Raw genomic sequence first — 15,344 nt, 5'->3', positions numbered from 1 at the left:
GACAGGAGTGGCTGGGCCCCTTGCATAGAGTGAGGACCTGGAGGGGCTGGAGATGAGGGGGATGGGACGGGAGGGACTGGAGAGGGTGTTGGAGGACCCTGAGGGGCTGGATATGCGGGGGCTTTGTGATGGTCCTGCCACCACATGCGACTCCTCCAAAAAAAGGAAGACCTCCTGCTCGCTGTGGACCACCTCTTCCTGGACCACCTCTTCCTGGACCTCCTCTTCCTGGACCACCTCTTCATGGACCACCTCTTCATGGACCTCCTCCTCAACAACCTCCTGCGCGGAGGACTGACCACTCCCCTCCACCAAGGCCTGTTGGCTTCCCAGGAGGTCAGTCACAGAAGCAGACTGCTCAGTGGATGATGGTCTGTGACGGCCACTGGCAGCATTGGATGGCCCCGCTTCATCCTGCTCACCTGTGGATGACACAAAACAGTCACATGTTGGTGGACCAACACACTTGTCACATAACCCACCACCCCCACCACACATGCAACACACCAGAAGATAAAACACACTTACCTGTCCTCATGGGTGGCTCACTTGAGTCATGGCCCTCCAGGCCCTCCACCTGCTCCCTCCGAAGGCAGCGGGCAATCACTTCCTCCTCTTCAGTGAGCCGGGTAGAACAGGGTGGCCCCCCTCCTGTGCCCCTGGCATGCTTTGCAATGATGGCCATCTTGTTCCTGACCACACCACGCAGGTCATTCATTTTTTTCTGAATTTCCTGGGGGGTCCTTGCCTCATGGCCTAAGGCATTGACCTGGGCAGTCACTTTCCTAAGGATCTCCTCCTTTTTGGTTTTACTTGTGCTGCCACTGTCAGCACCATGGAGTCTTGAATCGTATCTCTCCATGGCAGAGACTACGATGGCCCTCTCATCTGGGCTGAAATTCTTTTTTCTCCTTTCCTTCCTGGGTCCAGGCATTGCAAAGCTAAAGAGAAAAATCTCCACCAACAGAATCAATGGAGTCACTTTGCACTCGTTGGGCGCATGTGGTGACGCATTTATACACTGGGCCGGCCCAACTCAGCAGGGATTTACGCCTACTGTTGTTTTGCGCATGCGCAGAGGGCGGGGCACGTCCGGCGCATGCTCCGTTCGGTCTGGACATCATTTGCATGGGGTCACGGTTCATTAGCATTCTTCACGCCCACATCCCTCCTACCGTCACTTGCGCCTACTTACGCCGACACATTTCAGCTCCGCGAGCGCAACGTAGGACGCATGTGGTACGGGAATATGGGAGAGCTCTCTCCAAGTTAAGCCGGCGTAGCGCAACTATGATGCGCTACACCTGAGTAAATATGCGCCGATCTACGAGAATATGGCCCTCTGTGGTCCCTCTATAGCTAGTCACGTGATTAGAGCAGTGGCGGCTGGTGCTCAAAATTCTTGGGGCGGGCGCAAACGAAAAAAAAAATGGAAGCCTCACTGTGCCCATCAAATGCAGCCACTGTGCCCATCAAATGCAGCCACTGTGCCATGCCATAAAATGCAGCCACTCTGCCATCAATTGTCACCACTGTGCCATGCCATCAAACGCAGCCACTGTGCCATCAATTGTCACCACTGTGCCATGCCATCAAACGCAGCCACTGTGCCATCAATTGTCACCACTGTGCCATGCCATAAAATGCAGTCACTGTGCCATCAATTGTCACCACTGTGCCATGCCATCAAACACAGCCACTGTGCCATCAATTGTCACCACTGTGCCATGCCATCAAACGCAGCCACTGTGCCAATTGTCGCCACTGTGCCCTTTAATTGTCGCCACTGTGCCCTTTAATTGTCGCCACTGTGCCCATTGTCGCCACTGTGCCCATTGTCGCCACTGTGCCTATTGTCGCCGCTGTGCCCTGTAAAATGCCCCTCCCCCGCCCGGCACTTACCTTTCTGGGGGTTAGCCATCCTCCTTTCACGTCCCTCGATGTCTTCTCCCGCCCTCAATGACGCTTCAGCCAATCAGGTTACCGGTAACCAGAACCGGTGAACCTGATTGGCTGAGACACCTGTCATTCTTATCCAAGGAATGCACCCCCCGTACGTCTAGGGGTGCGACGGATCAAAAAACTCACGGATCGGATCGATTCTCGGATCAGGAGTCACGGGTCGGATAATTTTCGGATCAGCAAAAAATAAAAAAAAGACATATCTTGTTAAACCCACCGGAGTTTTTTTTATTTCATAGGTATTTTCAACACAAAACGGAGCTTATGTGCTTAACTACCGTATATGTAAATCTGACGGACTGTTTACATGTTCAATTTTAAAAGCCGCAGCAAACCCGCTGACCATACATGCTTGCTAATGTGACAGAACACCTCTGACTTTCACATTTAACTGAATATTAAATGTGAAAATCAGAGGTGTTCTGTCACATTAGCAAGCATGTAAGGTTTGCTGTTGCTTTTAAAATTGAAAAGGTCCGTTGGATTTCTAAATAATGTATTTAAGCACATAAGCTCAGTTTTGTGTTGAAAATAACTGTGAAATATATGATGGGACACACACAGGGCTCCTCCACCTGTCAGTGATTATTGTGGGGTATGATGGTGTCCCCATAGTGAGTGTGTGATGACAGGGGACACGGTGTGGAGGGGAGGGATGTGTCAGGCTCATACTCGCAATGTATTCTCTAACTTGGCTGTGAAAGTTCTGCACTCTGATGGTCACCTCGTCCTCGTCCATCCTTCATATTGCTGGAGCCCACCATAGACTATGGCTGCTAGTGCTGGTGATGCCGAAGAGCATCCTCCCCCGTCCAGGAACACAGGGAGGAACGACAATAACATTGCTGGAGCCCACCATAGACTATGGCTGCTAGTGCTGGTGATGCCGAAGAGCATCCTTCCCCCGTCCAGGAACACAGGGAGGAACAACAATAACATTGCTGGAGCCCACCATAGACTATGGCTGCTAGTGCTGGTGATGCTGAAGAGCATCCTCCCCCGTCCAGGAACACAGGGAGGAACAACAATAACATTGCTGAAGCCCACCATAGACTATGGCTGCTAGTTCTGGTGATGCCGAAGAGCATCCTCCCCCGTCCAGGGACACAGGGAGGAACAACAATAACATTGCTGAAGCCCACCATAGACTATGGCTGCTAGTGCTGGTGATGCTGAAGAGCATCCTCCCCCGTCCAGGAACACAGGGAGGAACAACAATAACATTGCTGAAGCCCACCATAGACTATGGCTGCTAGTGCTGGTGATGCTGAAGAGCATCCTCCCCCGTCCAGGAACACAGGGAGGAACAACAATAACATTGCTGAAGCCCACCATAGACTATGGCTGCTAGTGCTGGTGATGCCGAAGAGCATCCTCCCCCGTCCAGGAACACAGGGAGGAACAACAATAACATTGCTGGAGCCCACCATAGACTATGGCTGCTAGTGCTGGTGATGCTGAAGAGCATCCTCCCCCGTCCAGGAACACAGGGAGGAACAACAATAACATTGCTGAAGCCCACCATAGACTATGGCTGCTAGTTCTGGTGATGCCGAAGAGCATCCTCCCCCGTCCAGGGACACAGGGAGGAACAACAATAACATTGCTGAAGCCCACCATAGACTATGGCTGCTAGTGCTGGTGATGCCGAAGAGCATCCTCCCCCGTCCAGGGACACAGGGAGGAACAACAATAACAAACACTCGGCCTCCCCCCGGGCTCCGTAGCACTCCTTCTCCCTTCACACACGGCTCCGGCCAAAACACTGGCACACACGCCGCCTGCTCGTAACGCGCCCGTTGATTGGTTCGGAGGCAGGGCAACTCTGGGTCGTCGCTTCTGTTCTGCATCCAGATTGGCCGAGTGCTAGTGTTTAGTTTCCCGCCTCCTCCTTTCCTGTCAGTCAGTGTACTGCAGTGAGAGGAGGCTAAGGGAGCTCACAATCTACGGATCATACGGATCACATGTGTGCCGAACCGAATAGGTTGATCCGTGCGAATCACGGATCAATGACGATCCGTTGCACCACTATGTACATCCCTTAGATAGGTTTCCGGAAGCCGACTACAGCCTGAGGGCTGTACTCGGAAAGCCTATCAGAGCCGCTGGCTCTGACTTACTTCCACACAGCCAACCAGCTGCCGTTACTTAGGTGGCCGGGGCTTGCCATTCCGGCCATCTGAATAGTCGGCGGCAGCGGCAACAATAACACAGATTCATGCAATGCATGAATCTGTTATTGTAATCAGTGGCGGTGCGGTAGCCAGAGGGGGCGGTGCTCCGGCGCCCTCTATAGACACACCGCCACTGGATTAGAGAGAATGATTGGCTATTGTAAATCTACTACATCCATTGTATTTAGCATTTCAAAGAACCATACGTGTCAGACTTTAATGGTACTAGAAAGGAGGAGCATATAGAATTAGATAATTGTATTGCAATGAAAAATAAATAAAAAATACTGTATATACCATAGGTATGCGCAGCCTATTGCATTAGGGTGTGCACTCCAAAGCTCAAACACACGCTACTGATCACTCACTGTGTTTATTCAGAAAGGGAAGGGGTCAGTAAATTACATACTGTATTTATTGGCATATAACACACTTTTTTACCGTAAAAATGGAGGGTAATCTGTGCCTGCGTGTTATACGCAGGGGGCTGTGGAAAGTTTTTTTCCTGAAACTTCCCTCTTAAAGTTAGGGTGCGTGTTATACGCCTGTGCGTGTTATACGCCAATAAATACGGTAATTACCGGCTCCTTCACCATTCATCCTAAAACATCCCTGCAGCATGAGTCGCCGGGAGAGGAGAGGAGGGAATCCAGAAGCGGTGTGGTGGGAAGGGGGGAGCTAGGGCAGTAGGGGCAATCTATACTGCACGGGGTGATCAGGGTGTGCCTGGGCAAACATGGCACACCCTGTGCGCACGCCTATGGTATATACTTAAGGATAAGCCGACCCGAATATAAGCCGATGCACCTAATTTTACCACAAAAAACTGGGAAAACGTATTGACTCGAGTAAAAGCCTAGGGTGGGAAATGCAGCAGCTACTGTAAGTGGAAAAGAGGGTCAACAATGCCCATTTGCAGCCTCACTGTTCCCATTTGCAGCCTCATTGTGCCTCACTGTGCCCATTTACAGCTTCACTATGCCCATTTGCAGCCTCACTGTTCCCATTTGCAGCCTCACTGTGCCCATTTGCAGCCTCATTGTGCCTCACTGTGCCCATTTACAGCTTCACTATGCCCATTTGCAGCCTTACTGTGCCTCGCTGTGCCCATCTGCATGCCTTATGTACCTAATCTCCCGCTGTGTCGTGCAGTGTAACAAAGCCTCCTCATCCTCGTCCGTCATTGAGGACGAGGAGGGGGCGGGGCTTTGTTACACTAATCGGCCCCAACTGACTGCATGACACAGTGGGAGACTCAAGTATAAGCCGAGGGGGGCTTTTTCAGCACACAAAAAATGTGCTGAAAAGGTCGGCTTATACTCAAGTGTATACAGTGGCCCATATTCTCAGTGAAGTTACGATGGAGTATCTCAGGATACTCTATCGTAACTCCCTTTTTTGGCCAGTGTATCTATGCGACTGATTCTTAGAATCATTTTCGCATAGATACACTTAAGATCCGCCATCTGTAAGTCACTTACACTGGCGGATCTTAAATGTAATGACGCCGGCCGCCGCTAGATGGCATTTACATGAAGGACTCATTTGCTTATGCAAATGAGCCTTCTACGCCGATTCCCGAACGAGTTTGCGTCGCGTAACCGTCGCTAACGTCGTTTGCGTAAGCGGAAACTTACCCCTGCTATATGAGGGGTAAGTTTCCGCAAGTCCCACCTAGGCCATGTTACGGATGGCGTCGGGTCCGCGTCGTGTTTTTTCGTTGGGTACGTCGTTTACGTAAGTCATTCTTGAATACGACTTTACGTCAATGACGCACAAGTCAGCGTCATTGACGTTTTCCGCCGAGAACTGGAGCATGCGCACTGGGCTTTTTGAAGCCCGGCGCATGCGCAGTTCATTAGAATCGGGGGCGCGCTTAATTTGAATACAAGCCGCCCCCTTGGAGATCCGCCAGGCTACGCTGGGGCATTTACACTCCGCCGTCCCAACTTATGGAGCAAGTGTTTGGGGAATACAACACTTGCTCCTGTAAGTTGGGACAGCGGAGTGTAAGTGCCTTAAGCGCAGCCCGCGGATTTTTAGAGAGAATATGGGCCAGTATATCTAAACCTCATGGGAACAATTTCCTTTAAAGTGATTGAAAAAGTCTTGTAGCAGAATCTCTAAACTCTTCCAGTCTAATGAGAACCTTTGAGGCCACAGACCTCTGACAACCTTCAATATGTAGCGGGTTATGAGGCATAGTGGGGGCAAAGATGGTGAAAGTCACTGGGCGCAAGACACTTCATGGATGCAAAAGAGGTTTTATTGTTTTTAACCGTCCTTTTTATATTTCGCAAGAGAAAGGGGGTTAGGGCTAGGACACCCTTCAGTGGTTGCAATTTCAATAGGCAGACTCTGAGACTTTAATAGGAAAACGGCTGTACAGGGAAAGGCCCAGCAAGGTGCCACTTCTGCATGTGCAGGTTTGCTGTCTCCTATGGTAACTGTATCAAACAGTTCCTAACACAAAGTTCAACAGTTCTCTCAGCTTCAATGTCCACTTGTAGCTCTTCAGCCCCTTGAGCTCCTAGTCTCTCACTGGACTCTCTGATTCACTGGCTCTGAATCCCGTGAGCTTCTCCAGGCTTTTGCGGTGGTATTTCCCTCAAGCGTCACCCACGCTTTCCTGCTTGGCACTCCAGATACCTTTCAAGCTTCTCCCCTGCTAACCGGCTCGGTCCCTGGCTTCACTCACAGGGCTGTTCTACAAACGTCACCTCCTCTGGTTGGGTCCCTGACTTGATCACCGCCTGAAGTTTCCAGATTCTCCACCGTGCCTGTTCGGTGAGAATGCCACTCCAGTACTTGCTCCAGTTACCCACTGTGGTCCCTGATAAAGGTGGTTAGTTCCTTGGTGGCAACGGCTTCCCTTCTACCTCCGACCACAACAGGTTCTCCGGCTGGCAGAACCATCACTTTTGGTTGGACTGCAAGCTGCAATCCCAACCCTGCGCTGCCCTCTTTCTTCTGGATAGGCCCTCACACAGCCTGGCAGCTAGATGCCCCCGGGATAGGCCCAATCTCCGGCCTAGCAGCCCGGGCAGACGACACACGTCCCCCCCAGGAAGCAGTCAGGGTGGCATAGAACAAAAAAGATAAATGTGCCTGTCAATTCTTCATGATCTCAAACTAATGTCACACTGATGCCATAAACACAAGGTCAAAGCTTGTTGACACAGGACCTAAGATGCTATATGCCAACAACAAGGTAGGACAAGGGCCTACCAGATTGGATGCAAATTAATCGAGTCGTTTCTGTCCTATTACATAGTTTTGGTAGATCAAGTGAGGTTTGTAAAGATTTATTGTAGCCTGTATGGTAAGCTTTACATTGACCAACAACTGTCATTGAATTGATATCCAATGTGGTGGATCCTTGAAATATACAACCAAATTGCTGCACTTTTAACCACTTACCCCCCGGACCATATTGCTGCCCAAAGACCAGAGTACTTTTTGCGATTCGGGACTGCGTCGCTTTAACAGACAATTGCGCGGTCGTGCGACGTGGCTCCCAAACAAAATTGGCGTCCTTTTTTTCCCACAAATAGAGCTTTCTTTTGGTGGTATTTGATCACCTCTGCGTTTTTTATTTTTTGCGCTATAAACAAAAATAGAACGACAATTTTGAAAAAAATGAATATTTTTTACTTTTTGCTGTAATAAATATCCCCCAAAAATATATAAAAAAACATTTTTTTCCCTCAGTTTAGGCCGATACGTATTCTTCTACATATTTTTCGTAAAAAAAAATCGCAATAAGCGTTTATTGATTGGTTTGCGCAAAAGTTATAGCGTTTACAAAATAGGGGGTATTTTTATGGCATTTTTATTAATATTTTTTTTTACTAGTAATGGCGGCGATCAGCGATTTTTTTTTTCGGTATTGCGACATTATGGCGGACACTTCGGACATTTTTGACACATTTTTGGGACCATTGCCACTTTTATAGCGATCAGTGCTATAAAAATGCATTAGATTACTATAAAAATGCCACTGGCAGTGAAGGGGTTAACACTAGGGGGCGGGAAAGGGGTTAAGTATGCCTGGGTGTGTTCTTACTGTGGGGGGGGGGGGGGTGGCCTCACTAGGGGAAACACTGATCTTCTGTTCATACATTGTATGAACAGAAAATCAGCATTTCCCCTGCTGACAGGAACGAGAGCTGTGTGTTTACACACACAGCTCCCGTCCCCCGCTCTGTACCGAGCGATCGCGTGTGCCCGGCGGCGATCGCGCCCGCCGGGCACACGCACGGGAGTCGGGGGCGCCCCTAGTGGCGGCTAAAAGGCAGGACGTCCATTTACGTGGTCTCGCCTAGGAGAGCCACCTTGTGGACGTATTATGACGGTGCGGCGACGGCAAGTGGTTAAAGTCATCGTAACCCCCCCCCCCCTCCAAAAAAAAAAACATTTAGGTAGATTCAGGTACAATGGCTTATCTTTAGGGTGGCGTAGCCTAGCCTGTTTAGGCTACACCGCCGTAAATTAGCTAGGCTAGTAGTGATTCTCAATCTACTTACCTGCTAATATACGGCGGCGAAGCCTAAAGCGGCCGGGTGTAAGGGCGCCTAATTCAAATTGGTTGGAGGGGGGCGTGTTGTATGGAAATGAGGCTTGACCTCACGTTTTTTAACGTTTATTGCCACTGCGCATGCGCCGGGCGCCTACATTTCCCAGTGCGCATTGCGGCTAAGTACGCCGTACGGGCCTATTGATTTCGACGTGGACGTAAACGACGTAACTCCTGATTCGCGGACGACTTACGCAAACGACGTAAAAAATTCAAACCTTGCGGCGGCGCCGTCGTATCTTAGATATGTTTAAGTGTATCTCTGTTAGAGAATACATTTAAACATAGGTCGGTGCAGCTTCAGAGTTAGGTCGGCTTAACTGTAGATAAGCCGGCCTAACTCTTTCTGAATCTACCTAATTGTTTTTCCATTTTTTTTTTTATGTTTTTTTTTTATTATTATTTTTTTGTTTTTATATTGGCGCCCCTAACATATCTCTCTGTTTCTGTTTTTTCTACAGCCGCGACAATGGTAGAAGCCGGAAGGGACAAGAATAACCCAGATGAGTTTGCTGTGGCTCTGGATGAAGCTCTCGGAGACTTTGCTTTCCCGGACGAGTTTGTCTTTGATGTTTGGGGAGCCATTGGTGATGCTAAAAAAGGGCGTCTTTAATGCGATCCACTGACATTTCGAATCCCCGTTAATTACCCTTCTAAACACTTGACCGATTTAAATTTTATAATAGCGTTCCTCTGGGATAAGCCACAGGACACTCCACGAATTCCACTGATTTCACAAACCAAGCAATCAACTTGTGTATATCTCCAGAATGACAGACTGCGCACTTTTTTGTCCGGTTGTAGTGAGTCTCTACAGCGCACATATAATGTGAAAACGGCGATTGTTATTGAGTCGCTTATTACTTTGTATAGGGGGAATCCACTCATTATCGTTGCTTTGCTTTGAGTGGATGGAGGTCTGAATCACCAACTGGATTTTCTTATGCGTCCCTTTGGTAGGATCTCGGAACCTGAGTTCCCATCTCCACCCATTTCTAGGGTCAATATAAGGATGGTCTCTGCCCCTATTGGAGTTTTTATTCAATGTATATTTAGAGTAACGCAGCATGAAGTATGAAGCTCCGTAGTGGTGGAAGCAAAACTATAAATTTGCCAAGTCTCAATTTATTTTTAAAGGTTTTGGGTGATCTTGTCCATTAGGGAAAAAAACAAGACTTGGACCAGGTATGGATACCTATAACGAAATATGAAATATCTGTCAGATATAGTTGTTTAGAGCTTGCCACATACTGTATAGTACATAATGATTTACAATCTTCTGTCGTTTTGCTAGATACTGTGAGGGTCTACCTGACTGGGTATAAGTAAAATGGATTATTTTGAGAGAGGAGACGGTGGGGGGTGGTTGGTAATAACACATAACTCCTGTGATTCTGGACAGGCAGCATGTATGGTCTTGCCTATCTAGACTGAGAGATGTGGGGGTTGGTTGGTAATAATACAAACATTTGCGATTCTAGACTGGTAGCCTGTACAATACTGCCCACCATAGAGGAGGGCGGGTGATCGTTAGTATAGAGTATAACACCCCATTCACACTTGCGCGACTTTGGATATCAACTTTTTCCAATGATAACCATTCATATATGTGCGACTTAGTTGCAACTACTTTAACCACTTAGGCTGCATTCACACTGTAACGCCGCGTACACGGCGTATTTTGCCGCGATTTGTTTAACTTTTTTTTTTTCACAAATTATTTCCATTGCGGTCTATGCCGAACGCCGAAAGCCGCCTGAAAAAAAGGGGTCGGGACTTGTTTTCAGGCGGCAGGCGTACGGCGTTTCGGCGTTCGCCGTGAGATGTGAACCATCTCATAGACAGCAATGGAAATTCGCCCCTCCAGCGGCACGAGCGTCGCACTTCAGACGTATATACGCCGAGGTGTGAATGCAGCCTTAAGACCCAGACCTTTAGGCAGCTAAAGGACCCGGCCAGTTTTTGCGATTCGGCACTGCGTCGCTTTAACTGACAATTGCGCGGTCGTGCGACGTGGCTCCCAAACAAAATTGGCGTCCTTTTTTTCCCACAAATCAAGCTTTCTTTTGGTGGTATTTGATCACCTCCTGCGGTTTTTATTTTTTGCGCTATAAACAAAAATAGAGCGACGATTTTGAAAAAAAAAACAATATTTTTTACTTTTTGCTATAATAAATATCCCCCAAAAATATATATATAAAAACATTTTTTTTCCCTCAGTTCAGGCCAATATGTATTCTACCTATTTTGGTAAAAAAAATCGCAATAAGCGTTTATCGATTGGTTTGCGCAAAATTTATAGCGTTTACAAAATAGGGGATAGTTTTATTGTATTTTTATAAAAAAACATGTTTTACTACTAACGGCGGCGATCAGCTTTTTTTCGTGACTGTGACATTATGGCGGACAATTTTGACACATTTTTGGGACCATTGGCATTTTCACAGCAAAAAATGCATTTAAAATGCATTGTTTACTGTGAAAATGACAATTGCAGTTTGGGAGTTAACCACAAGGGGGCGCTGATTGGGTTATGTGTGACCTCATGTCTGTTTCTAACTGTAGGGGGGTGTGGCTGTAGGTGTGACGTCATCAATTGTGATTTCCTATATAAGGGAACACACGATCGATCACGGCGCCACAGTAAGAAACGGTAAAGCTGTGTTTACACACAGCTCTCCCCGTTCTTCAGTTCCGGGGACCGAATGCGGGACTCAAGTGCACGCGACCCCACGGCTGGGCTTAAAGGGCAACGTACATATACGTTGATGTGCCCAGCCGTGCCATTCTGCCGACGTAAATCGGCGTGAAGGGGTCCTTAAGTGGTTAAGGTAGTTTATGCACTACTTTGGTCCGACTTTCATGCAACGTGCGGGCCATAGACGTCAATGTTAACCCTCAAAAGTTGCATGAAAGTGTACCTAAATGTTTTATATGTAACAGTGGCGCAACAGTGGGTCCATGTTTGCAGAGGGACAACAAGTCACATCCAAGTCGCACCCATCCAAAGTTGCACCGAAGGTGTACTCCAAAGTCATGCAAGTGTGAATGGAGCTTTAGAGAACCTCTAATATTTACCGCTTCCCTACCGGCCACAGTACATATGTCAAGGTAGAGAAGCCGTCATACTGGGATCATAGTTGAGGCTACGACCATGATCCCAGTATCGGTTTTTAATACCGGTGATTCTCTTTCATATAAAAGTAATCAGAGCGGCTAGGCAGCAAAAGGGGGTCCCACCCCCTGCCGCTGCCGCTGCTGTCTTTGCCAGGCTGTCCTGAGCAGGTGGCATCCTTCCAGAACCTGGAAACAACGACCATTTAGTCACTTCCGGTACCGATTCTTTGTTTACTGGCCACATAGTGGCCAGTGAAGCAGCCGATTAGACTGATCTGTGTCTGATCGGCTGCATTGGAGCCCCAAGGAGAGATAGACCCCCCCCATCTCTTCATAAGGTGCCTGTCACTGTTATTGCTGTAAAAAGGGATTATTTACATCCCTTGTGGGAAAAATGAATAATTTGAATGAATAATTATTTTTTGTAAAAAAACAGGGTAAAAAATAAAATAAATTATGAAATAATTAAAAATTCAAAGCGTCCCCCCCCCCCCCCCCCCCATGCTTACACGCAGTGACGAATGCACAGTCCCGCATTTTGGAGACTACTGCTCTAGTAGGGCCTTTGCTTAAAAATACACAGGTATATAATGTTTGGGAATTCTTAGTAATTTTTTAGCAATAGTCGGAATAGGCTTGAGAAGCAAGTGGTTAAGGACTGGTAGCATGGATTGTATTATCCATCCAGACTCTTATGCCGCAAACACATGATTGGAAATTTCCGACAAGAAAACTGTGGATTTTTTTTCCCCCGCGGAATTTTGGCTGAATCTTGTGTTGCATACACACGGTCACACAAAATTCCGACCGTCAAGAACACGGTGACATACAACACTACAAAAATGAAGTTCAATGATTCCGAGCAAATGCGTGGAATTGATTCCGAGCATGCATGTTTTTTTTTTTGCGCGAACTTCTCCCGTCTGAAAATTTGAGAACCATCTCTCAAATTTTTGCTGTCGGAAATTCCAACAGAAAAAGTCTGATGGAGCCTAAACTCTGTCGGAATTTCCGACCAAAAGCTCACATCAAACTTTTCTTGTCGGAAATTCCGACCGAGTGTACGTGGCATTAGAGGAAGAGGTGTTTGGTTGGTAATAATAATAATAATAATAATAATAATACAAGACCTCTGTGATTGGGATTTGTAGTACAGATTATACTGCCCGTCCAGCTTCAAGACAGGTGGGGTCTATTTGGCAATATAAAACGTGTGATTCTGAAAAGGCGTAGATTGCGCTCCCTATCCAGACTCAGAGAGCATATGGGTTTGGCTGGTAATAATACAGAAACGTTGTGTTTTATAGACTGGTATTATGGGTAATACTGCCTATCCAGACCCAGAGAGAGATAATAATATAATAATGATAATAAAAAAAACTCTGTGAATGGTAGCGTGGATGGTACTGCCTATCCAGACTCAGAAGGAGGTGTGGTTTAGTTGTATAGATCGTACTGCCAATCCAAACTCAGAAGGAGGTGTGGTTTGTGGTTTGGTTGTATAGATCGTACTGCCTATCCAGACTCGGAAGGAGGTGTGGTTTGGTTGTATAGATCGTACTGCCTATCCAGACTCAGAAGGAGGTGTGGTTTGGTTGTATAGATCGTACTGCCAATCCAAACTCAGAAGGAGGTGTGGTTTGTGGTTTGGTTGTATAGATCGTACTGCCTATCCAGACTCGGAAGGAGGTGTGGTTTGGTTGTATAGATCGTACTGCCGATCCAGACTCGGAAGGAGGTGAGGTTTGGTTGTATAGATCGCACTGCCTATCCAGACTCGGAAGGAGGTGTGGTTTGGTTGTATAGAGCGTACTGCCGATCCAGACTCAGAAGGAGGTGTGGTTTGGTTGTATAGATCGTACTGCCTATCCAGACTCAGAAGGAGGTGTGGTTTGGTTGTATAGATCGTACTGCCTATCCAGACTCAGAAGGAGATGTGGTTTGGTTGTATAGATCGTACTGCCGATCCAGACTCGGAAGGAGGTGTGGTTTGGTTGTATAGATCGTACTGCCTATCCAGACTCAGAAGGAGGTGTGGTTTGGTTGTAAAGATCGTATTGCCTATCCAGACTGACAAGGAGGTGTGGTTTGGTTGTATAGATCGTACTGCCTATCCAGACTCGGAAGGAGGTGTGGTTTGGTTGTATAGATCGTACTGCCGATCCAGACTCAGAAGGAGGTGTGGTTTGGTTGTATAGATCGTACTGCCTATCCAGACTCAGAAGGAGGTGTGGTTTGGTTGTAAAGATCGTACTGCCTATCCAGACTCATAAGGAGGTGTGGTTTGTTTGTATAGATCGTACTGCCTATCCAGACTCGGAAGGAGGTGTGGTTTGGTTGTAAAGATCGTACTGCTGATCCAGACTTAGAAGGAGGTGTGGTTTGGTTGTATAGATCATACTGCCGATCCAGACTCAGAAGGAGGTGTGGTTTGGTTGTATAGATCGTACTGCCTATCCAGACTTGGAAGGAGGTGTGGTTTGGTTGTATAGATCGTACTGCCTATCCAGACTCAGAAGAAGGTGTGGTTTGGTTGTATAGTAGTACAAACCCTTGTTGTCCTGGGCAGGCAGCATGGGCAGTTGGCGCAAGGACTTATCTGTATAAGGAGAAGGCATCTTCCATGACATTCTTTGCCCTTCAGCCTCACGCCCATTGTGGAGATCCTCTTGTAGCAGTTCTACCACTGTTTATTTTATATTTTTGACTTGTATTCATTTGATTAAACAACACCAGCGTGGTTTTTATTTAACATCTGGATCAGATAAAACCTGTGTCACATCAACCTTGAAATTCAAACAAAACTTTTAAAAAATGAAATTACAACATATGACTCATGACCAACGTGTTCGTTCAACAAAACGTGAGCTGGAATTGTGCAGGTTTGTGAAAAAACATAATGCTGATGATATTGATAAGACTTTTAACTTTTGATTGCTGTTTTTTTTTTTTTTGTATAAAACATTGCTTGAACTGTTAAGCTGTATATATTTTATTGGTATATGATATAAAATATTAAAAAACAATATTGTCAATGGCTACATTTTTATTTTCAATGGCTCCCTAAAGTGTATGTAAACCCTAACAATGAATTTCTCTTATTTGCTCTTTTTTGGTCTGTTTAACCACTTAAGCCCCGGACCATTTTGTTGCTAAATGCCCAGGCCAGGTTTTGCGATTCAGCACTGCGTCGCTTTAACAGACAATTGCGCGGTCGTGCGACGTGGCTCCCAAACAAATTTGGCGTCTTTTTTTCCCCACAAATAGAGCTTTCTTTTGGTGGTATTTGATCACCTCTGCGGTTTTTATTTTTTACGCTATAAACAAAAATAGAGCGACAATTTTGAAAAAAATTCAATATTTTTTACTTTTTGCTATAATAAATATCCCCCAAAAATATATATATATATATAAAAAAAAATGTTTTTCTCAGTTTAGGCCGATACGTATTCTTCTACCTATTTTTGGTAAAAAAATCGCAATAAGCGCTTATCGGTTGGTTTGCGCAAAATTTA

At 46.7% G+C, this 15,344-nt stretch overlaps 1 protein-coding gene and 1 long non-coding RNA gene across 4 annotated transcripts in view; both read left to right on the top strand.

The window, feature by feature from the left end:
• GIPC2 (GIPC PDZ domain containing family member 2) overlaps positions 1-10,360 on the top strand; it is a 152,805-nt gene extending 142,445 nt beyond the window's left edge. The window contains exon 6 of the mRNA XM_040360646.1: positions 9,174-10,360. Within this exon, the coding sequence (XP_040216580.1) occupies positions 9,174-9,325 (152 nt within the window). The 3' untranslated portion in view covers positions 9,326-10,360. The remainder of the gene's footprint in view (positions 1-9,173) is intronic.
• Positions 10,361-13,320: 2,960 nt separating this feature from the next.
• On the top strand, positions 13,321-14,723 carry LOC120945994. 3 transcript variants are annotated; one of them, XR_005750638.1, is made up of 3 exons: positions 13,321-13,462; positions 13,519-13,861; positions 13,911-14,723. It is a non-coding gene; the product is annotated as an uncharacterized LOC120945994 (long non-coding RNA). The 3 variants fall into 3 exon arrangements; XR_005750637.1 differs by having other exon boundaries at positions 13,321-13,616; XR_005750636.1 differs by having other exon boundaries at positions 13,321-13,861.
• Positions 14,724-15,344: the final 621 nt, after the last annotated feature.

The sequence above is a fragment of the Rana temporaria genome, chromosome 7, assembly GCF_905171775.1.
Source record: "Rana temporaria chromosome 7, aRanTem1.1, whole genome shotgun sequence".
Lineage (NCBI taxonomy): Eukaryota > Metazoa > Chordata > Amphibia > Anura > Ranidae > Rana > Rana temporaria.
Note: the sequence above shows the minus strand (reverse complement) of the source record. Positions and strands in the feature narration are given on the sequence as shown.